The 21,476-nt window shown below is 62.8% G+C and overlaps 11 protein-coding genes across 11 annotated transcripts; 8 read left to right on the forward strand and 3 right to left on the reverse strand.

The window, feature by feature from the left end:
* Window positions 1–1,152: 1,152 nt before the first annotated feature.
* SHM1 (glycine hydroxymethyltransferase shm1) lies at window positions 1,153–2,838 on the forward strand (the record flags this gene model as incomplete). Its single annotated transcript, XM_069351282.1, has 4 exons — window positions 1,153–1,185; window positions 1,301–1,408; window positions 1,512–2,736; window positions 2,783–2,838. The coding sequence occupies 4 exons, from the start codon at window positions 1,153–1,155 to the stop codon at window positions 2,836–2,838; spliced, it is 1,422 nt and encodes a 473-aa protein (XP_069211668.1).
* Window positions 2,839–3,419: 581 nt separating this feature from the next.
* Q8F55_002691 (uncharacterized protein) lies at window positions 3,420–4,135 on the reverse strand (the record flags this gene model as incomplete). Its single annotated transcript, XM_069351283.1, has 4 exons — window positions 3,420–3,555; window positions 3,623–3,770; window positions 3,806–3,932; window positions 3,974–4,135. 4 exons carry the CDS (start codon window positions 4,133–4,135, stop codon window positions 3,420–3,422), a joined length of 573 nt encoding a protein of 190 aa, XP_069211669.1.
* A 695-nt stretch (window positions 4,136–4,830) lies between these two features.
* On the forward strand, window positions 4,831–5,930 carry Q8F55_002692 (uncharacterized protein; the record flags this gene model as incomplete). The annotated part of the gene is made up of 4 exons (XM_069351284.1): window positions 4,831–5,306; window positions 5,415–5,767; window positions 5,804–5,808; window positions 5,916–5,930. The coding sequence occupies 4 exons, from the start codon at window positions 4,831–4,833 to the stop codon at window positions 5,928–5,930; spliced, it is 849 nt and encodes a 282-aa protein (XP_069211670.1).
* A 311-nt stretch (window positions 5,931–6,241) lies between these two features.
* Q8F55_002693 (uncharacterized protein) lies at window positions 6,242–9,142 on the reverse strand (the record flags this gene model as incomplete). The annotated part of the gene is made up of 7 exons (XM_069351285.1): window positions 6,242–6,547; window positions 7,269–7,344; window positions 7,510–7,829; window positions 7,883–8,416; window positions 8,490–8,763; window positions 8,802–9,035; window positions 9,072–9,142. The coding sequence occupies 7 exons, from the start codon at window positions 9,140–9,142 to the stop codon at window positions 6,242–6,244; spliced, it is 1,815 nt and encodes a 604-aa protein (XP_069211671.1).
* A 419-nt stretch (window positions 9,143–9,561) lies between these two features.
* Window positions 9,562–11,194, forward strand: Q8F55_002694 (uncharacterized protein; the record flags this gene model as incomplete). Its single annotated transcript, XM_069351286.1, has 9 exons — window positions 9,562–9,567; window positions 9,641–9,706; window positions 9,745–9,945; window positions 9,983–10,044; window positions 10,107–10,169; window positions 10,211–10,315; window positions 10,354–10,496; window positions 10,542–11,140; window positions 11,183–11,194. 9 exons carry the CDS (start codon window positions 9,562–9,564, stop codon window positions 11,192–11,194), a joined length of 1,257 nt encoding a protein of 418 aa, XP_069211672.1.
* Window positions 11,195–11,955: 761 nt separating this feature from the next.
* Q8F55_002695 (uncharacterized protein) lies at window positions 11,956–12,459 on the forward strand (the record flags this gene model as incomplete). The annotated part of the gene is made up of 3 exons (XM_069351287.1): window positions 11,956–12,075; window positions 12,121–12,252; window positions 12,307–12,459. 3 exons carry the CDS (start codon window positions 11,956–11,958, stop codon window positions 12,457–12,459), a joined length of 405 nt encoding a protein of 134 aa, XP_069211673.1.
* Window positions 12,460–13,276: 817 nt separating this feature from the next.
* Q8F55_002696 (uncharacterized protein) lies at window positions 13,277–14,174 on the forward strand (the record flags this gene model as incomplete). The annotated part of the gene is made up of 4 exons (XM_069351288.1): window positions 13,277–13,423; window positions 13,495–13,560; window positions 13,607–14,113; window positions 14,151–14,174. 4 exons carry the CDS (start codon window positions 13,277–13,279, stop codon window positions 14,172–14,174), a joined length of 744 nt encoding a protein of 247 aa, XP_069211674.1.
* Window positions 14,175–14,825: 651 nt separating this feature from the next.
* Window positions 14,826–16,454, forward strand: Q8F55_002697 (uncharacterized protein; the record flags this gene model as incomplete). Its single annotated transcript, XM_069351289.1, has 6 exons — window positions 14,826–15,206; window positions 15,243–15,515; window positions 15,549–15,657; window positions 15,692–16,148; window positions 16,184–16,264; window positions 16,304–16,454. 6 exons carry the CDS (start codon window positions 14,826–14,828, stop codon window positions 16,452–16,454), a joined length of 1,452 nt encoding a protein of 483 aa, XP_069211675.1.
* A 189-nt stretch (window positions 16,455–16,643) lies between these two features.
* Window positions 16,644–18,810, forward strand: Q8F55_002698 (uncharacterized protein; the record flags this gene model as incomplete). Its single annotated transcript, XM_069351290.1, has 10 exons — window positions 16,644–16,766; window positions 16,805–16,989; window positions 17,021–17,233; window positions 17,276–17,508; window positions 17,541–17,842; window positions 17,877–18,116; window positions 18,150–18,483; window positions 18,517–18,554; window positions 18,594–18,668; window positions 18,706–18,810. 10 exons carry the CDS (start codon window positions 16,644–16,646, stop codon window positions 18,808–18,810), a joined length of 1,848 nt encoding a protein of 615 aa, XP_069211676.1.
* Window positions 18,811–19,123: 313 nt separating this feature from the next.
* Q8F55_002699 (uncharacterized protein) lies at window positions 19,124–19,513 on the forward strand (the record flags this gene model as incomplete). The annotated part of the gene is made up of 1 exon (XM_069351291.1): window positions 19,124–19,513. The coding sequence occupies one exon, from the start codon at window positions 19,124–19,126 to the stop codon at window positions 19,511–19,513; it is 390 nt and encodes a 129-aa protein (XP_069211677.1).
* Window positions 19,514–19,638: 125 nt separating this feature from the next.
* On the reverse strand, window positions 19,639–21,189 carry Q8F55_002700 (uncharacterized protein; the record flags this gene model as incomplete). Its single annotated transcript, XM_069351292.1, has 6 exons — window positions 19,639–19,873; window positions 19,918–20,289; window positions 20,329–20,534; window positions 20,569–20,629; window positions 20,667–21,098; window positions 21,137–21,189. The coding sequence occupies 6 exons, from the start codon at window positions 21,187–21,189 to the stop codon at window positions 19,639–19,641; spliced, it is 1,359 nt and encodes a 452-aa protein (XP_069211678.1).
* Window positions 21,190–21,476: the final 287 nt, after the last annotated feature.

Consider the following 21,476-nt stretch of genomic DNA (forward strand, 5'->3'; position numbering starts at 1 on the left):
ACATACACTACGGTCACCGGTTTCGGTAATGGTCCAGGCCGTCTTGTAATGGGCAGGAACCAAACTCTAATAGCTGACGCATGGAGCATAACACTGATAGTGTATAATAAGTATGCAGCGGTGAGGTCGAAGCCACGTACGTCTTCCACTGCATGCGTCGGGCGGTTCCCGACGACGCCGGCATGGGTCGCCGATGTCCCGCTCAAAGCCAAGGATGTGCGTATCGAGGTGCCGAGCGGTGGGCGTGCGCCGAGCGCCGACCGGGCCTGTACCGGCTGTGGCTTGGAGCTCATGTCCCGGACAATTGGAAGAACGCGCTTTGGTGCAGCCTTGCCTTGGAAATTGCGCCTGGCGGGCTTGGAAACTACCACCACAGCCATTTCCACGCGCGTCATGGTATTTTCCAACATTCAGTGCCGTCAACCGTCTTGACAGCAGCGTCGATGCTACCATGCGGCCGCACGCGGAGGGGGTTAAAAGCGGGCGTCGTGATGAGATGGGGATGCACTACGCCCCCCCTCGTCGTCTTCTGTCGTCTCCACGCTATCCAGCGGTATCCACCTCTCTCACGCTCACATTCCACTCTATTCGCATCGTTGAGCGCTCTCTATCGGTGAGTGACCGAACCCGGCGCTCTGACGTAGCTGGTTGAGGTGCTTCGGCCGCGTCCGTCTTCGCACCGAAACCGCTGCGCGTGGTCGTTGCTGGCACTGACATACCTGGGTTTAGATCGATTGCGTTATTTGCATCTAGCCCAGACTCGCCCATTACAACCAGATCCTAAATCCCAAACACCTCGCAGCTCGCACGCAAGCGGCAAGCAAGCCAAAACAGCCCGAGACAAATCCCAATTTTTTCTCCCGCTTCCGCCTCGAACGCCACAGTTCAGACTTTTACGCGCGCTCGAAGTCGACTCCCTGACGACAGAGCCCTCCCTGTCTCGCTGCCCCGCCCCGCGCCCGACTCGTCGCCCCACTTGGCAGCCACACGGCTCGAGCCCCCCCAGGTCGAAGCCCATAATTCGACTCCCCCCCCCCACCCCCTACTTTTTATCTCACCGTTTGATATATTACCTCTTCAATGTTTCTGAGGTCCATCGCTTCTCCCCTCCGTACTACCCTCCGTCAAACATCTCTCAAGCCTATCGCAAGGATGTCGTCGTCTATCCCCGTCCCCCAGGACTTTGTGAGTGGCTTGAGCTCGACTGCCAGCGCCCTGCCACAGACACGTTTGTCGTCATCGGCACACATCGCGCTGGCAGCAGAAAAAAAAGTCGGACAAGAGCTAACCATCCGTGCAGAACAAGGTTCTCTACGAGGACATCTCGGTTGCCGACCCCGAGGTCGCCGACCTCATCGAGAAGGAGACCTGGCGTCAGTTCTCGGGTCTCGAGCTCATTGCTTCGGAGGTGAGTAGCTCGGCTGGCCCTCGGCTACAGGTGTCCATGACGGACATCGGCCGCGGTCGGCCAGGCTCCATCACACGTTCTTTTTTGCTGACGCCACATTCAGAACCTTACCTCGCTTGCCGTCATGCAGGCCAACGGTTCGATCCTCACCAACAAGTACTCTGAGGGTCTCCCCGGCGCCCGTTACTACGGCGGCAACGAGTACATTGACGTCCTCGAGAACCTCACCCGCGAGCGTGCCCTCAAGGCCTTCAACCTCGACCCCTCCAAGTGGGGTGTCAACGTCCAGCCCTACTCGGGCTCGACTGCCAACTTCGCCGCCTTCACCGCCCTGATCAACCCCCAGGACCGCATCATGGGTCTCGGTCTCCCTGACGGTGGCCACCTTACCCACGGCTACTACACTGCCAAGAAGAAGATCACCGCTTCGTCGATCTACTTCCAGTCGTTCCCTTACCGTGTCGACCCCAAGACCGGCATCATCGACTACGAGCAGCTCGCTACCAACGCCAACCTCTTCAAGCCCCGTCTCGTTGTCTGCGGTGGCTCGGCTTACCCCCGTGACTGGGACTACGCCGCCATCCGCAAGATCGCCGACGGCCAGGGCGCCTACATGCTCTCGGACATGGCCCACATCTCGGGTCTCGTTGCCGCCGCCGAGCAGAACTCGCCCTTCGACTACTGCGACGTGGTCACCACCACCACCCACAAGACCCTCCGTGGTCCCCGTGCCGGTCTCATCTTCTTCCGCAAGGACAAGGGAGACGACCTCGAGGCCCGTGTCAACGCCGCCGTTTTCCCCGCCTGCCAGGGTGGCCCCCACAACAACACCATTGCCGGTATCGCCGTTGCCCTCAAGCAGGCCGCTGCTCCCGAGTTCAAGGAGTACGCCAAGCAGGTCCGCGCCAACGCCGCCGCCATCGCCAACGTCCTTTTCAAGCACGGTTACCGCCTCCAGACCGACGGAACCGAGAACCACCTCATCCTCTGGGACCTCCGCCCCATCGGCCTCACTGGCTCCAAGATTGAGAAGATCTCAGACGCTGTGCACATTACCCTGAACAAGAACGCCGTTGCGGGTGACACGTCTGCGCTCGTTCCCGGTGGTATCCGTATCGGCTCGTCGGCCATCACCTCGCGTTCGATGAAGGAGAAGGACGCCGAGCAGGTTGCCGAGTTCCTCCACCGCATCGTCCAGATCGCCCTCAAGGCTCAGGAGGAGGCTGGATCCAAGCTCCTCAAGGACTTCGTCAAGACCTTCGAGTCGCCTAACACCGAGTCAGCCAAGCTTGTCGCTCAGCTCAAGGAGGACGTCAAGACCTTCTCCAGTAAGTCCCTCGGGCCTTTTCTACTATCTCTGCTGACTTTGCCAAGCTTCTTTCCCCTTGCCCGGCGTTCCTGACTCGTCTACGATCAAGCGCTTCGACTAAATCGCGTCGAGAGCGATGTTTTACCACCATAGACGTGTCGTTCGACCGGCGCGTCGACTTAGTTTCGGTTTGAAATAGGATTCAACCAGCAATTGTACTAGAGTATCATTCACCTGATGCAGCAGCATATCACATGGCCTGAGGCGTGTAGTGGGGAAGAGCGGGGCACAACAGATGCGGTTGGAGCCGTCGAGGACGATAGGAAGTCGAGGTTGAGGAGGAGATGGGGTCCGAGTGCCACAGTGGCGCCGATCACTCATTACGTAATCATGATCACCATCACCCTGAGTCCACCAGGGAGACACTACGCGGCGAGGATGGCGATGCATGGGCCATGGCCATGGGTCGATGTGCATGACGAGGGCGACAGAAGAGACGTGGTGACAGGCATGGCGCCCATGACCGCAGTCAGAGGGCTTGGGCGAGGTGTGCGAGCGGTGGCCGTAATCTCCCCGACGTGCCCTCGTGCCCAAGCCCCGCATCCAGAGATGATGTCCACTTCATGCATTCATACTTCTCGGCTGTACAATGGGAGGGAGGAGGGAAGTGGAGGGGGCTGTACAGATGTACCGAACCGGGCCTTACTCCTCGCCGTCCTCGTCCTCTCCGGAAACGTCGGCAAGCATGCGGTAGACGAGGGAGAGGCTGACCGTAGGGAAGAGCTGGTCGGCAAACACAGGGTGGACGTGGCCCTTCTGCTTCTTCTCCTCAGCGAGCCTGAGAGTCAGCAAAACAAGCCTCTGGGTGGGGGGGGGGGGGCGAGGGGGGGGGGTTAGGAACTCACGTCCTGAGCTGGTCCTTGAAGTGGATCTTGAAGACCGCCTCATTGCCTCCAAGGCGTCTGCCATACGGGTCGAGGTACTCGTGCAGCCCGCTCCACACGCTGCTGAGCGCACCCCAGCCGCGGTCAAACTCGTCTTGGAGGGTGCGGACTTTCGTCAGCTACTGCCCGAGGAGCGGAGCTTACTAATGTCAAGGACAAGCTGAAATCCCGGCTCCTCCTTGCCGCGGCTGTAGTTGGTGGCCCAGTTGTACGGCGTGAGGCGCACGGTGCGCATGAGATCGGCGATGGGTATGCCGCGCATCTCGGCGACCTAGGTCTCGTTAGCTGGATGCCATTGGCCAGCGTGCTAACCATCGTGGCCGCCTGGTCCGTGATAAGGCCGTCGTAGTAGCGCCACGCCGCCGCATTGGGGTGGCCAGTCTCGCGCGCCGGGCTGTACGGTGGGAGCGAGTCGAACCCGAGGTCGGGGCCGTGGTCCGCGAGCGGGGTGTCCGGAGTAGCGTGGGGCGACATAATGAGACGTTGTTCAGTGGTTGAGTGAAACGAGAGGGTGTGAAGCGAGGTGAATGGAGTGAAGCGAGAGGTGTGCTAGGTGTGAAGCAAGCAGGATGGAGTGAAGTGAGAGGATGATGGGCAGCAATTGGGATGGGGGTTTGGGCGCGTTTATGTATGTAGGCCCAAGGATCCTTGCGTCCTGGTCGACGTGTCAAGTTTCGTTGCCCATGGCTCATGTGCGGTCTCGACGGTCCTTTGGGCGCAGCGGTCACACAGGGAGCGTGGACGATCCTGCCGCGCTTGGGAGGGGCGACACTTAGAAGGGCACACTGACGATCAAAGTGCCACACGCCACAAGCACATCGTCACGTCGCCACCTCATTACGATGTCCGCCGTTTCGCTCTGCGCACCCGGGGCGGGCAGCACTGGCACCACCACCCCGACGCCACTCGAAACGCACTGCACAATCTCGCACTCTCGGCGCACCATCTTGCATAGCCGTTGCCGCCCCGCGCCCCGCCCCGCTGCCCCGCCCTCTTGCGCCCCTGTCGCGTGACACCCGACGCCCTGCACACACCGTCGCAAGTGTTGATGACACTCCACCAGTTCGAACTCGCCTTTCTCGCCTTCCTTGCCTTCCCCATCTTCCCCTTTCCCTCCCACATTCTCATCTTCACCTCACTCACTACCTCTCCATCTCCTAAGCAACAACATGGTTCGTGGCACTTTCCGCGAGCCACCATATCCCGACTGCCGGCGTCTATCCCGATTGACGGCCTTCACCGAGACCCAGCGTCTCACAGCTGGGCTTGAGCCCGCCGACCTATTCGATCTCCACGGCGGCGTCCAGACCAGGATCGCCTCCGCTGGGGGCAAGGTTGATGTCCCATTCCCCTCACCCCCGTTTCCTTCCACCCTCCTCACCGAGGGTATGCTTGTCCACACGCTCTTCGACGAGCTCAAGCTCGACGTCAACGAGCTTCGAGTTGGCAAGAGGCAAAAAGGCGACAAGACCAGCGACATCATCGTCTGCTTCGAACTCATCAAGGACGCCGAGAACACCTGGGCGGAGATCCAGGCTGCTGATGCGGAGGGCCGCCTCACCCGTGTCGTTCTGCCTGCACGAGCCCGTCGCCGGACATTCATCCCGACGCGTCGGGATGCGAAGCTGTGCTTGGGTGGACCTCGGTAGGCTGGCCCCTTTCTACTACTGCGCTGACAAGAGCAGTTCCCGCATGCGATTAAGGCCCTCGCCTCCGCGTTCGGCGAGCTACCCCCCGGTCTTCAGAGGGCCAGGATCGGCAGCGTCTGGGATTCGTTGCAGGGCATCGAGTTCGACGTGTGGGGGATCCCCGACGTTGGACCGGCTCGACAGTACGTCGACCACCCCGCCAAGGTCCGCGCCAGTAAGACCTACCGTCAAGACGTGACGGTTGATGTTCTTGAGCGCGTCAATTCGAACGAGGAAGGCGACTTCGACTGGTGGAGTGTCATCAACACTCGCGACTTCGAGGTCTGGCGAGCGGATGTCATGAACCTGCCTAGGCGGTGGACGACAACCGCGCACGTCAACGCATCATGGATCTCACCAGCCGTGCGCACCGTCTCCGAGCAGGAAGACAACAACGAGGAGGCCCAGGAGTCGGAGGGTAAGCCATCTGATTCAGCCCATACTAAACGCTCAGACGACGTGGGCCCATCGGCAGCTGCTGGCGAGAAGAGGACGAGAAGCGGCGAGCGGCGGTGATGAGGTGGTAGGTCAACTTGGTTTGTCCTTGGACTGACGCCTCCCGCCAGAAGGCATACGAATGAATGCGAAGATGGACTAGCAGGTGCATGTTGTATTGGCGAGAGTGATAGTAGCATGTCATTTGATACAGAGGCAGCAAGACGGAGCGTAGGCCATCTGATTCAGCCTGTGCTAAACGCTTCAGACGACGTGGCTGACCCATCGGCTCTGCTGCGCAGAGGAGGACGCGCAGTGGGGCAAATGAGGCTGAACCAGGCTGAATCAGATGGCCTACCCTCCAACTCCTGCACCTCTTCACCAAGAAAGTCGCGCGATTCTGGTGACAGCCAGGTCGGCTCGACATGCGCGGTGGTCGGCCACCTCGTCGGAAGGTTCATAACCTTGTCGCGGTGGATTTCGGGTCCACCACACCAGCCTGAAGGATGTCCCACCAGTTGATCTCGTCATTGGCATCGACCTGTTTCTGAACCGCCAGCAAGACTGATGGCGCAATGTCTTGGCGGTACGAGGCGGTGGGATGGTCGATGTAAAGGCGGGCGCGCCTTGCACGGGGGATATCCCATATGTCGAACTCGATGCCCTGGAGGGCTTGCCAAACTAGACCAGATTTACGGGTCGTTTGCAGATCGTCCGACAAGTCGGACCAGGCCGAGGCCAGCGCTTTGATGGCGAAAGGAAACTGCTCTTGTCAGTCAAGTTGCAGATGCGGGCTGACCTACCGAATTCCAGCCGAGCACCGCCTCGCACCCAGTTGCATCTGGGTGGATAGTAGGTGTCGGGCCCGTCCACGGAAGAATGATGCGGGGAGCCCGCCCTTCCGAGGTCGCGGCCTGTATCTCGTCCCACGTACATGTTCTCGGCATCGACAACCAGGCCCACGCACACGGCGAAGTTGACATCCGGCGTTCTCTTGTCGCCAGTTCGCCGTGGCCCGACACGGAGCTCGTTGACATCGAGTCCGAGCTGGTCGAAGAGTTGATGCACGAGCCCACCCTCGGTGAGGAGGGTAGGCGGGAATGGTGGTGCGGGGAACGGTATGTCCACCTGTCCCCCGATGGAAGAGAGCCGGCTCTTCACCCCGTGTAGCTCGAACAGCCTGGCGAGCTTGGCCCGGCTCGGAGACGTTCGGTCTCTGAGTAGGCGAGAAGGCGGGCCTGACGCCGGCAGTCGGGATAGGGCGGTTCGCGGTAGTTGCCACGGGGCATGTTGTCGCTTTGGAAGTGGAGAGGTGGTAAGTGATGTAAAGAGGGAGATGTGGGAGGGAACGGGGAAGACGAAGAAGGTGAGGACGGTCTCAGCGCCGCCTGGAAGGAAAAGCAACCGTGTTGGCCAGCCAGGGATATGTACAACCGACTCGGGATGGAGGTTAGACGTGCTCGACGATCTGAGAGGGCGCTTACCATCTGGACCACTGCGCCCGTAAGCCAGGTGTCGCTGTACCGCCAGGCCTCCTCGTCAGCGAGGTCCAGGTCATCGCTGAAGTAGCGATCAGCGAGCAGGCTCAACTGGTGGGTGACCACTTTTAGCGCGGGCTGAATCAGATGGTTGACCCTCCTCCTGCTCCTCCTGCTCCTCAGAGCCGCCACGCGATTCTGGTGACAGCCAGGCCGGTTCGAAGTGCGCGGTGGTCTCCCACCGCACCGCGTCGGCAAGTCCATGACTTCGGTGCGGTGAATCTCCACGTCTCGACCACCGGCGGACATCAAGTCCCACCAGTTGAGTTGAGCATCCCCCTCAGCATGGGCCTGGACGGTGCGAAGGACTTGCGGAGTGATGTCCTTGCGGTAGGACTCCGCCAGCTGGTCGATGTAGAGGCGCGCCGGACCTGCGCACGGGATGTTCCACACCTCGACACCGATGCCCTGGAGGGCTTCCCAGACGTTGCCGACCCTGCGCAAACGCTGAAGATCCGCAGGGAGGCTGGCGAACGCTGACGCGAGGCTCGTGAAAGCGGATGGAAACTGTGTTGTCAGCGCCGTTGAAGGGGCAATGGGAAGAGTCCGGGCCGGCGTACCGAGTTCCAACTGAGGATCGCTTCACACCCGTCGGCCTCGGGGTGAATGCGCGGTGAGGGACTGGTGCAGGGAAGGATAACCCGTGGGGGCCTGCCCTCCCAGAAGGCGGACTCTATCTCCGTCCAGGTGTTGCCTGCATTCTTGATGAGGCCAACACAGGTGGCAAAGTTAACGTTGGTGCTCTTGTCGGTGCTCCTCCTCGGGCCAACGCGCATCTCGTTGACATCGAGCCCCATCTCTTTGAAGAGCTGGTGGACAAGCCCACCCTCGGTGAGGAGGTTGGGAGGGGACGACGGTGTCGGCCATCTGGGTTTCGTTAGCGGAATGTCATTGGCCGTCTTGCTAACCATCTTGGCCACCTCGTCCGTGATGAGCCCGTCGTGGTAGCGCCATTCCGCCTCGTTCTGGTGCCAGGCCTTGCGAGCGGGGTTGTATGGGGGGATCAAGTCGGAACTTTCAAGCTCGACTCGGTCGCTAAAGTACCGGTCGACGAGAAGGGTGAGTTGGTTCGTCGTTGAACCTCCTCGAGGCTGCTGGTTCAGGAAGGCGAGCATGCTGACGTCGTTCCAAGTGGGATACGGCGTATGTACAGTAGGTCATGCTCACCGACGCCCCGACGCAGAGGCGAGTGACGCCAGCCCATGCGTCGAGGAGCGTGTCCCGCACGAAGCGACCATTATCACCGCGCACTCTGGGGTGCTGGGGTGCCGAGACCCAGTTGCTCAGGAAGGCGTGGAACATGTCAGGGCTTGCGGTGCCAAAGACCTCGCCCAGATCCTGCAACGTCGTCTGGACCAAGGCGTAGTCGGAGACAAGGCTCTTCTGTCCCCGTCCTTCCTTGTCGTTGACGTATGGGCGCTGGAACACGAGCTTGAAGTCCCTGTGGCTTCAGTCTACCTTCAGAGTAACGCAACTCACTCGAGGCCGTCCTTGAGCTGACTCTGGGGAATCCTCCCGAGGTGGGAGCCCGCGAGCAGTGCCTCGTCGTCCTCGTCGTTCGCCGGCGCGCCTGCACGCAAGAGGTCGAGTACCACGACGCGGAGATGGTTGGCCTTGGTTGGGACGCTCCGCCCCACTTCGGCAACAGCGAACTGGAATTCCAGGCGCGTGAACCTTGACGCGCAGAAGAGTTTCTGGAGCCGGGGGTTTCCGCTTAAAGTCAGCCACCATTCTCGAATCAAGACTTACAATGCTGGCAATGCCGAACCAGTCGGTGCCGTCCCCTGGGAGATTGTGTCGGGAGAAACTTGGTGCGACATGACCAGACTGTGGCGTAGGTGAGTGAAGTGAGAGAATGAGAAGAAAGATGGGACGGAAGCCGAGAGAGGGTGGGGGGAAGGGGGAGCAGATGCCTCCAGAATTGCGACGGAGAGCACGGAAGATCCTGCCGCGCGACAAGGAAGAACAAAGTGCCACATGCCACCGGCACCTCCCTTCTGCGCCCATGGAGCAGAACTCTAGGGCGCCCCTCGCGTTCCACTCGTTGGAAACACACTGCGCGACGCGACGCGACGCTCACGCCGACCGGCCACGGAGCATGCCTAAGTTATCCACTTCGTTAAGACACTCCCACCACGCCACCACTCCACCACCACGACACCACGCCACCTTCTAAAAGGTCACCACGAACGTCCGATTCGGACGACTCAAGAATACTTCTCGGCTCTCTGGAAGGCCAATGGAAGTGCTTCCCCTCCCCTCCCCGGCAAGCAATCACACCCTGCCTCCCTCTCAGGCCACCAGCTGATGCGATTCAGTGGCGGCAGCTAGGGAAGCCGAGGAAGAACCCGTCGGTTGCGGCGTGCGTCGAAGACGTCAGGAAGGTAGGTGTCACCGCCAGGTGGTGCTGACACCGTCCCAGGAGTGGGTAGACCTGCAGACCGAGGTCCAGGTATTGGCAGGGGCTTATGAACCGGTCAACGCCCCGACGGATTCTGGGGATGAGACAACTGTTGGAAGTCCTCACTGGAGTCAGCGCCCGGAGCCCGCACGCAAGGCCATATCGGCCATCGCGGTCTTCCTCCAGGGGGTCGTCGACCGCCACCAGGGCGAGTTTGACAACGTGAGTTTTGATCGACATGCTCCTAACTGATTCTCAGTTCTGCAGGTTTGTCGAGAGAATCGATGGTGCGCAGACGCCGCTGGGCGCCGTCATGTACGGGTGAGTGCAATAAGTTGAACTACAGCTGATCTAGAAGCACAGACGAAAACGGCTCACTCCAGCCCAAGCGTCGTCGCGTTCCTCATGTTCATAAATAACCCCTCAAAACGCCCCATATTCGACGCGTGAGTAGGCAGATTGCGACTTGAATGCTGACAAAGAACAGGATCAAGGCGAATGGGGACTTGTCGCACCTGCGTCACCTTCTGTTCGCCGACTCACCTCCTGCCGAAGAGGTGGAGGTTGAGTCGGTCTACGTCTTAGGGCCCCCGTGGGTCAACTGGGCGTTGTCGACGTCGTACAACAGAGCGGCAACTTCAAGGACACCGAGGTAGATGGAGGATGGCCCATCGACATGCCGCTGTACATGGGAATGTCAAGCGACCCCTCCCGCCGCTTCACAACCGACATGGCCTCGAGCGTGAATCGTCGTGTCGAGGATGCGGGTCGAAGTAAGTTTAAAAGTTTAGAGCGTGGACCATGGGCTAACAGTGCAGACCACACCTGGCATATGTACATCGCGTTCATTATGCGCGAACAAAGGCACGTTGACACGGTCGTCGTCCTGCCACTTCTGGTTCACTGTGCAGAACACCTGGCCTTCATCTGGTTCAGGACCACCGAAGCCCCTCTCGGTGGTCTCAACGTCAACATTGTCGACACTGTGACTCGCCACGCCATCATCTCAAGGCGCAACACCAGGTTTCTTCTCGCTGCCCTCGACAGCGCCCTTGCTCTGGAACCGCGCTTGCGGTGCCCAGGCAAGGCAGACGCTGAGCGGTGGGGCCGTACATTGCGCGCGGTCTTCGGGGACGAGTACCCCAGGATCGCCCCCGACACGGCGTCAAATCTCGTCCACGGCCACGGCGAATACGCTTGGCACCTGGAAACCGTGCACGTCCCAACCCTCCGCGCGTGGGCCGCCACCACGCTCTACGGCGACGAGGAGGGCCGGTTCAACCTCCAGCCGGTGTCCAGGAGCCACCTGCACACCGGCCGGCAAGGTTGCGACGGCACAATGTGTCCGGTGCTGCCGAACTACCCCCCCACGCTCATGGAGCGCTGGGCCGCTGCGGTCGCCAAGGCGGCGGAGACGGTATGTGCAGCGTCAACGACCCAACTGACGCCACGACAGTAGCTGCGAGCTTGACCTGGACGTCCGTAGGGCATTGTTCGTCCTTTGAGCCGCAAGGCCGCCGACGATCGACGTTTGTTGTATATTGCATGCACGGATCTACGAGGGGGGAAGAGGCTCATAGTATGTACGGTGCGACCTTGGAAAAGGTATCGTCCCGGCCTTCGGCGCCGCACTCGCAAGGGTCAGTCTTCTCCGTCGAGGCCCTACTGTGTTCGACGTGGCACTGAGCTTGTCTGCCTTGATGTTGTCGAGCGAGTTCAGTCTACAGCGTATCTTGGTACATAAGGGTGTTGGAAATAGGTGGTCTTGTTGTGAAAACGTGCAAAGAGTAAACTGAAGATAAAAGAATGATCAAAGCCACCTTAAATACACTCGGACACGGACGACCAAAGTGCCACATGCCACGAGCCCCCCGCGTCTGCGCCCTCGGGGCACGAATTGGCGCGCGCCTCACGTTATGATCGTTGGGAAGCACGCGGCGATCGCACTCTCGGCGTCCGACCTTGCGCCGCGCGTCATGGCGCCGTTGCCGGGGCGCACTCACTGCTGTCCCCTCTCCCTCCCCTGCCCCCCTGCGCCCGAGTCACGCGACGCCCGACGCCCCACACACACACCTTCGCTCGTCACACTGGCCTCCATCGGGTCTGCATCACCTTGGGGCGCTTTCCCCGTCGGCCGGCCGCGCGTGGGCCCCGAGCCAGTGCGAGCAAAACTTCTGTTGTATAAATTGCGCAGACCTGACAGTCTGACCCCACCATCGCTCTCAACACATCATGCCCCCCAAGAAGAAGAGTCTGGCAAACCGCCCGGCGTTCCCCGCCCACCCACCATTCGATCAACCGACAGCGCGGCAGCTGGCGGTTGGATTGGAGCTGGAGAGCATGCTTGGCCAGGTTGGTGTTCCCCACCAGTCTCGCACATCGCTCACCACCTGCCAGCCGTTTCCCTCCTGGGAAGTCCAGGGTCGGAGCAGCGAGGGCCAGAGCCAGACCCAGGCCCCGAACCAGAGCGGCCTCGAGGGTCCAAACCCAACGACCGAGGCGTCCATGAAGAAGCTCGAGGTCGAGAAGGTAGGTGTCACTGCTGGAAGTATGGATGCCGTTCAGGAGTTGACGGACATGTAGGCCGAGCTCGGGCAAGCGGCTGCGCCGGCAGTGGTGCTCGAGCCCCCCAACGGCGATGCCAACGAGCCCACCAAGCCCACCGAACCCATCAAGCTCACCAACCCCACCGAGCCCACCGACCCCACCGACCCCACCGACAAAACCATTAGGTAGTGTAGCATCCCTCTCTCTTCAGAGCGTCCCCTTCTCTGCCAACCCCGTTCGTTTAGTAGGGAAATTCATATGTGTACACGTGGGGCGGAGGGTCATTGTACGGTGCGAAGTTGAAAAGGTGTCGTCGCAACCTCCCGCGCCCTGGTGTCGCCACCGCCCCATGCCTTTTGCACCCAGGCTCTGGCCCGGCCGAACTCCGGGACAAGGATGAGCAGTAGCGCCCTCCAGAGCCGATCGACGCGGGCGTGCGGGCAAGCATTACACAGCGAGGGACCAAAAACGTCTTCCTGGCGGGGTGAGAGTAGTCGACGTCGGCGTAGTGGTGAGCAGCCCATTCTACATACAGTACGGAGGGTGGTCGCCCGCAACAGTGTGTCGAGCCCCTCGTTTAAGATCTTAGGAGGACGAGCTACCAAGTGCCACATGCCACATGCCACAAGCACCCACCTTGCCCACTCGAGGCAGCACACCGACGCCCCGACGCCCCTCGCCCTCTGCTCATTCACACGCACACGACGATCGCACAATCTGGGCGCTACCACGACGTTTCACGGCATGCCGTCGCCGCGCAACGCAGCACACTGCGCCCCCCTTGCGCCCCGGTCGCGCCGCGCCCGGCACACGCCGAGCCACCTCGCCGCCCCTCGCCGCCCCTCGTCACGCTGCCTCGATCCACTGTGCATCGCCTCGGCGTCCACGTCGACAGGCCGTCTGAGGGACGTGAGGGCGCCAGCCGGGGCGAGCAAGCTTCCGTCACATAAAAGCCTGCAGAATGGACATCTTGACCCGCAATTGCTCTCAACTCACTACCGCAACAATGGGGTCCAACAGCAACGGCCCTCTTCCGACCCAGCCTGGGTCCTCGCTCACCCCACTCGATGCGCCGACTACCCAGGGCCAGAGTCACCCCGTGGGCCCGAACCCGACCACCCAGGCGTACTTCAAGAAGCTAGAGGCTGAGAACGTGAGTGCTGCTCACTTCCTCGGCATGCAGTCCCGCTCTGCCATCCTTTCAGGTCAACTGATGAAGTTCAGTGGCGCCCCTATGGCAAGCCCTACAAGTACCCGACGGCTGCCGCCTGGAACGCGGCGGTTAAAGAGGTCGGTGTCACCGCCTGGTACATAGGTAGTGCTGTCACCATCTCAGGAGTGGGACGACCTCCAGGCGGAGCTCGGGCCGCTAGCGGTGGTGCACGAGCCGCACGACGATCCGCATGCGCTTCTCGACGAGAACATCATCACCAAGAACAACATCAAGATCATTCTCGACTGCCTCGAGCAAGCCCTTATTCTCGAGCCGCAGCTGCGCTGCCCCCTCCCCGACGACGTGGACGGGTGGCGCCGTACTCTGCGCGGCGTGTTCGGCACCGACGCCCCCAACATCGCGTGCACTACTGCCTCTCACATCGCCCATGGTAACGGCAAGTACGCTCCGGAGGTCGAGAGCGCCGAGGTCCCCACCCTGCGCGCGTGGGCCGCCGCGTCCGTGCGGGGTGACAAGGCAGGCCGCTTCGTCCTCCAGCCCATCTCCAAGAGCCACGTCTACGTCGTCATGAAGGGCCTCACCGACGGGGCCCTGTCCTCGCTCGCGCCGAACTTTCCGCCCACGCTCATGGAGCGCTGGGTCGCGGCCGTGACCAAGGCGGCGGAGACGGTATGTGCAGTGTAGACGACCCAGCTGATGCCACTAGCTCCGTCGTTCCACCATTACGTAAAGGTCCTTGTCCCTTTACTCTTCCAAGCCTTTCGTGTGCTGGTGTAACATAGGATGAATGCACAAGTGTAAAGAAAGACGTGGCGCAGCGCAATGCGCATTGCAAAGCATAGCGACGTCAGTGCATCAGTGCCTTCGGCGCCACGCGCGGTGCGGCGCGGCGCCTCCCGGCACCCTGATGATCGCTGCGGCGTCGGAGGCGGCGTCGCTGGCTCAGGATCAAATGACGTCGGCCGGCAGTCGGCGCAGTCGTCTTTCCCGCCAGCCAGCGATGCGGGACGAGGTCTTGTCTCATGTCTGAATTTTGTTTGCGCCGTTGTTGCAGGTGGGCGCGACGCGACGCTCTCGGCGACCGGCTTCGCCGTGTTATAGGTGTTGACTCCCCCCACCTCGTCGCGTCGTCTCTCATCGTCTCTTGTATCCATACCTGTCGTGTTCCAGCTCCAACTTGGCACGCACTGCAACTGCGCGCGCGGCATCGCTCCCTCCCCGGCCCTGTTCCTCGCCGCCCAACCTTCGGGTTTCAAACCAACTCATAGACTCTGGCCCTAAATTATTTAGTCGCCGCCCGCATCGCATCCCCGACCAGCCAGCCAACATCTGGCTCGACAAGCTCGACTCGACACTCACCACCACCCACTCCACCACCACCATGGCGGCCCCGCTCCTCCCACCGCCGTCGCCGACGCGCTCCCACCACCACCACCGGCGGAGATCGACGCTGCTCGTGCTCGCCGGCGCCGTCTTTGTCCTCGTCGCGCTGTATTACGTGCCGCTGCTCCCCCACAACCCGCACCGCAAGGCGGCCCACACGCCAGAGTTTGACGACAAGGGCCGCTGGAAGCCGCCCAACGCGACGCACGGTCACCACGCGGCGCACGGCTCAGTCGAGGCCATGCTCACCGGCTCCAACGCCAAGGGCACGGCCGACAACTATAAAACGACGGCAGGCTACCGCTGGGACGCTGAGGCGAAGATGCGGACGCTGGCGGCGTGCATCGCGCGTGGTGACTGCGCGCCCCAGGCGTCGAATGTGAGTGGGAGAACAAGGGCGCTCGCTGACGCCCAGGTGGTCATCTTTGGCGCGTACTATTGCCATGAGGCAATGTTCAACAATGGCAATAGCCGCGAGGCGCACTGGTGCCGCAGCATGGTGCACTCGCTCGAGCGCCAGGGCTTCACGGTGCTGATTGCGCGCAACGACTACGAGTACATCTACCACCTGTACCGCCAGATGCCTGATCTCGTCAAGGTTGTGATCGGCGACAACGAGTGGCCAAATGGAAAGCCGGAAGACTGGTTCAAGACGGACGAGCGGCCGGACGGCATCCCCGCGTGGAAGGTGAGCGCGACGCTGCAGCCCCGCTGACGCCAGTTCTTCCGCTTCAACTACGACCCGTCCAAGAATGGCAACGAGTTTGTCGGCAACGCGTGGGCGGTGGCCGCCGAGCCCGAGGACTGGCGCCCAGAACACGACCGGTGGAGTAAGTGGTGTCGACGGCGCGGTGCTGACTGCAGACTACACGTACCTCGGCCTCTCGCTCGAGGACACACTCGTCCGCCCGCTCGGCTTCCACGACCGCCGCGCGCGCGCCTTCATCCTCGGCAACAAGAAGGAGTACTACTACAAGGACGCGGCGTGGCCCGAGGACTTTTTCGAGCGCGCCAAGGCCGACCTGCGCCAGACGTACCCCGACTTCGGGTTCCTCACCACTGTGCCCGGCCCGCACGGCGAGGGGCACGAGGGCATGCCCAAGGGCATCAGGAACGTTGGCGAGCTGAGCCTCAAGGACTGGGAGGGCGAGCTCGCGCCGGCGCGCGTCATGGTCGGGCTCGGCAAGCCCAAGCTGAGCCTGGGCGCGTACAAGGCGCTGCAGATGAGCCTGCCGTTCATCAACCCGCACTGGGGTGACCAGACCGACCCGCTGCAGTGGGACGATGTGCAGCACTCGACGCTGCGTACAGAAGTCGAGCCGTGAGTAGGCGCTAGCTGTCGCCGCTGACAAGCAGATACGTCTACCAGGTCAAGGCGGGTGACTACGACGGCTTTGTGCGAGCTATCCGCAAGGCGCTCGAGAAGCCCATGCTGCCGTGAGTTGCGCATGCGTGGCCCCGCTGACGCCCGCCCAGAAAACACTACGCGCGCATGACGGACAAGGCGCTCGACCGGCGGATGTACGAGTTTGTGCACCACGACTGGAAGCACGCGGCCGAGGTGATCCTCGAAAAGCGCAAGAGCGGCGTCGAGACGCAGAGCGCGGGCAAGCTGTTTGTGATGTAGGGAGGAGAGTTGCTTGTATCAATAGATGTATTGCATGGATGCTGGCGTCGGCAGAGCCCGCCTTCGGCAAGGCGGCTCGCGAGTTAGCCGCCGCGGCGATGGGCGGCAGTGGCCAGCCAAGCCCCTGTAACCGCGCTTTCCCCACAACACCGTCCACTTGTACAATCCATCGTCGCCATCTCCACACCCATGTCAGAGGCAGTTGACCCCGAGGCTGGCTCGTCGTACGCGGACGCGCCCGAGCGCGTGCACCGACGGCCGTTCCACAAGCGCACCAAGACGGGCTGCCTCCCGTGCCGCGAGCACAAGAAGGTACTGCCGCCCGCCCGCGCGGAGGACGCTGACCGCAGAAATGCGACGAGCAGACGCCCGTCTGCAAGCGCTGCAGGACGAACAAGCGCGAGTGTCTGTATCCTCCGGGGGCGAGGCGCTCGTCCTCCCGCGCGCTCGAGGACGAGCGCCGGCCCGAGGAGCAGGCCGCGGCGGCCGCGCTCTTCTCCATCGGCGAGGTGCCGGATCTGGACCGGACGCCGAGGTGGGTGGTCGCACGGGCATGCTGACGCCAGGTCGGACGACATCCTCTCGCTCGTGATGGACACGAGCACGCCCGGCAGCGTGCGCGTCGCGCCGGGCACGACGCCGCTCCTCCCCACCCCGCAGCCCGCTACGGCGCTGTACGACAGCCTGTTCTGGGACGAGGGGGCCGTGTCGCTGCCGACGAATATGGCCGGCACGCGCAAGGAGGATTTCGTCGCGCGCATGTTTGGCGCGAGCGACCAGTGGGTGGTGGTGCGGGTGGTGGTCGCGCTGACTGGCTGCAGATTGCTGGCCGAGCTGCTGCTCGACGCGACGGCCGTCGGGCTCATCCCCCCAGGCGACGGGGACGAGGGGGAGAACGAGGTGCCCCTCGGCCCGCAGTTTCCGCGCCGCGTCGAGTTTCCGCGCCTCTTCGCGCCGCTAGGATACATCGACCTGCCGGACGCGACGGACGAGGACTTGCTCACGCACTTTTTCGAGCTGGCGTCGCGCACCGTCGTCGCGCTGGACACGAATGGTGGGTTCGGTGGCCGGGCACGGCTGACGCAGACAACCCCGTGCGCACCTGCTTCCTCCCCGTCCCGCTGCACAACTCGCCGACCGACAGCGGCAAGGCGCTCCACTCTGCGCTGCTGCACAGCGTCCTCTGCGTGTCCGCGATCCACTGCCACAACGTGAGCCAGCGCCGCGCGGACGGCGTGTTCCCCGACTACCATGCGCAAGTGGTACACCACCGCCTGCGCGCGTTCCACTGCCTAAGGGAGAGCGCAGAGAAGCAGCTCGTCGAGAAGCTCGAGCAGAGCGAGGTGGAGAGCCGGACGGCGGCCGTGTTGTTGCTGCTGCTCGCAAGTGTAGGTGCTGCTCTTGGATGGCGCTGACGCCGAGGTGTTTGACGGCGACGCAAAGCTCGTCCCGACGCTCCTCAAGAACGCAGAGCTCGACCTCCCCCGCTGCGGGCCGGAAAACTCGGCGAGCTACTACGTCGCCATGCACTCGATCTACCGCATCCTCGACGCCGTGTCGCGCCAGCAGCTCGTCGACATCCACAGCCTGGCGTGGTCGACGTTCACGTCGGACCGGTGGAGCAAGCGCGCGGCGGTGATTGTCAAGAATATCTCCGGGACCGTGGGTGGGGGTGACGGCGCCGCTGACGCCCAGACACAGGACACGCTGCTCCGCTTCGCGCGGTGCCACAACCTCATCATCAAGCACGCGCAGCTGCGCGAGCAGCTCGCGGACCCAGCGAACTCGGGCACCACGCCCCAGCTCTCGTGGCAGCTGGCCGAGCTCGAGGCCAAGCTCGACTTTGAGGAGGGCGAGCTCGCCGACGCCGGTGTGCCAAAGGACGAGGACCACCGCGTGCACGTCGGCATCCAGATGTGGCGCGCCGCGCTGCGCGTGTACATTCTGCGCTCGGTCTTCGGCGCGACGTCGTCCGACAAGCGCGTCGCGGGGTGCGTGCGCACCGTGCTGGAAGTGGCGCCGACTACGAGTAAGCAGGGATCTGGGGCGCGGCTGACAGAAGCGCGGGGCACGGAGGTGGGGTACACCTGGCCCATGATTGTGCGTTTATCCCGGGCGCGGGGGGAAGCTGACAGCCAGATTGTCGGATGCGAGGCGACGCGCGCAGAGGACAAGGCGGCCGTGCTCCGCATCATCCAGCGTTGCCAGTGGAAGGTGGGTGCGGCGTCGGCGTAGCGTAGCTGACTCGCAGCACTCGGCGCCGCCGCGCATCGCAGAGGTCGTGGTCAAGGCGGCTTGGGAGGGCAAGGACTGGCAGACGAGCCTGCGCGAGCGGGGGTGTCCCCTGCTGATCTAGGCGGGGTCGGGGCACAGTGATCGCGCAGTGACGGCGCAGTGACGGCGAGTGACGTTCTTGTATCGCGGCATGCACATATCTCTTGGGCGTGAAGAGTAGCGAAGCGCAGGCGCAAGAGGAACGAGATCTGTCAACATTCCGCCTCGCTTACGTCCGGCGTCACGCCCGCAATGACGTCCGGTCGATCGCCACGACCGGCAGCCAAGCGTTTCATTTTCGGTGCCATGTCGCTTGACGCGAACACAAACAGGCTATAAGTGCGCGGTGCGAGCCCTTGGCCCTCCCACACCCAAAACAGCAAGGCGACCACACAATGCCCCGCCACTCGCCAGCAGCAATCCTCAGCGCCATGGCGCTCCTCGTCGCGTTCGTCGTCCTCCCCCTCGCGCTGGCCGACGTGGACGCGGTTCCGCGCGCCGCCGAGGCCGCTGCCGCCGCGTCCTCTGCCGCCGCCGACGCTGCCGACGCCGCGTCCTCGGCGTCACACTCCGCCGCCGACGCCGCGGCCGCCGCGTACTCGGCCCTCTCGAACGCCGCCGTCGGGGTCGCCGTCGCGCTCGTGGCTGTCGCTGTCGGCGCGTTCCTCGTCGCGCCGCTCGCTCAGCGCATCTTCATCGCCCAGGTCCAGAAGGCTGTCGTCGCTGAGGCGCAGGACGACGCCATGGACGAGGGCAAGAAGCAGCTCGAGGGGCTGCTCCACTAGGCTGTTGGGGGAGGGGCGACGATACGATACACACGATGACGACAGACACACGACACCATGACTTTGTACTTCTGCACCTCATGCCATGCTAGCTATATGTACAACTCGGCGGAGCCACGCCCCGCCTACGCCTTGACCAGCCCGCGCGCCTGGATCTGCTGCGCCACACTCTCCACCTTGAGACTCGTCGCGCGGATGCGGTCGTCCCAGCGCTCGGTCCACGACACCGGCTCGACCTCCTTCTCGACGTGCTCGATGCCCAGGCCGCCTGCCGTGCCCTGCGCATCGGCGTCCGTGTCGTGGCTCGGGCGCGACTCGAAGTAGAGCAGCCCGAGGGGTTGGTCGATCCATGCGCGGAGGCTGCGGTGTGAGTTGGAAACCTACTCCGGAGCCGCGCAACTCACCGGCCCTGCTCGATCATGCGCCGCGACATGCTCTCGGCCGATGCCGCGTCGACGCCCAGCAGCGCGCCGAGGCCGTCAAACCCGATATTGTCGTACACCTGCGCGCACGCGTTGACGTTGTGCTCGCGCACCGCGCGCTCCAACACCGTGCCGCCGCCCTCGACAATCGCGCGCTGGTGGTCCTCGAGCCCGCGCTCAAACTCGTGCACCTCCTCAGGCCGCACAATGTACTCGAGCAGCATCTTGCGCAGCATGGTCGAGAGGTGGGCGGGGAGCGACGTCTGGACGCGCTCGTCGCGGTTCAGCGACGCGAGGATGCGCGAGCGCTGCGGACCGGCTGGCGCGAGGATCGACGTGGTGACGGCTGATGACCTGGTGGGTGTCAGTGGTCCCCATGGGTCAACTACCCACAGCATCTGGATCCTGTCCTCCTCGGCAATCGCCGAGTTGAAGCTGATCTCGTGGTACTTCTGCGCCGCCTCGGCGAAGCGCGCCGCAAAGTCGAGCAGGCGGGCCTGCGAGAGACGGTATGCCAGCTGTGTCTCCTTATCCTTTGATGTGTGGATGAGCAGCGACGCGCGGGAGAAGTACGTCTGCGCCGCGCCGGATTCACCGCACTGGGGTCAGCTCGAGCCACAGCGACAGCCTCACCTCGAGGAGCAGGCGCACAATCTTGATGTAGACTGCGAGCTTTTCCTCGTCGGGCACAATCCTGGTGGGTTAGCTGAGACTGAGCTCGTAACACCCACCTCGATCCGTCCAGCGGGATGCGCATCAGCGCGCGCGCAGCACCGAGCCAGTCCTCGTCGCGCTGGAGGATGCCCGAGAGGACGTGTCTCAGCGCCGTCGTCTGCTCCTCACACCAGCCGGCCAGATCGCCAGCCAGCACGCCCTCGACAACCTCGCGGCGCACGTCGTCGCGCTCAGCGAACGCCGCCACCCCGGCCGCGTCCCACTTGGCGCGGTCGTCGTCGGCCTCGGCGGCCAGCGTCGGGCGGTAGTCGGTGCCAGCAGCGAGCGCCGTCACGTAGTCGCCGAGCACGCGGCGCCCGACGACCATGGCCATCGAGGTCGATGTGGTGAAGTGCCGCCCGAAGGCGATCAGGTCGGCCGCTGACGCCGAGGGGGTGAGCAGCGTGGCGAGGAGGGAGAGGTAGGCATCGATCTTCTCGCGTTGGTTTCTGGAGTTAGCGGGTGATGCGAAACACTTGGCACCCACGATATGGACTGGATCGAGGCCACTGTTGGGGTTATGGCGCTGTCGACGTCCATGATTGCGAGTAGAGTGATGGGAGAGATGAGGGAAGGAAGGTGAGGAGGATCGAGGTGACGTGAGTGACAACCGGTGGAGGTTGACAGGCGGCGGCGCGGCGGATTGCTTCCGTCACACGACCACGTGGAAATCACGAGGCTGGCACGGGCTGGCACGGGCTGGTGCATGGTGCATGGTGCATGGTGCATGGTGCATGGTGCATGGTGCATGGTGCATGGTGGCGGCTCTCGCATCGACTCTGAACAATCGCGTCCTATAGCTATGCCTCCCAGCTCAAGCACTGTAA

This window comes from Vanrija albida (genome assembly GCF_041260175.1).
Source record: "Vanrija albida strain AlHP1 chromosome Unknown contig_2, whole genome shotgun sequence".
NCBI lineage: Eukaryota > Fungi > Basidiomycota > Tremellomycetes > Trichosporonales > Trichosporonaceae > Vanrija > Vanrija albida.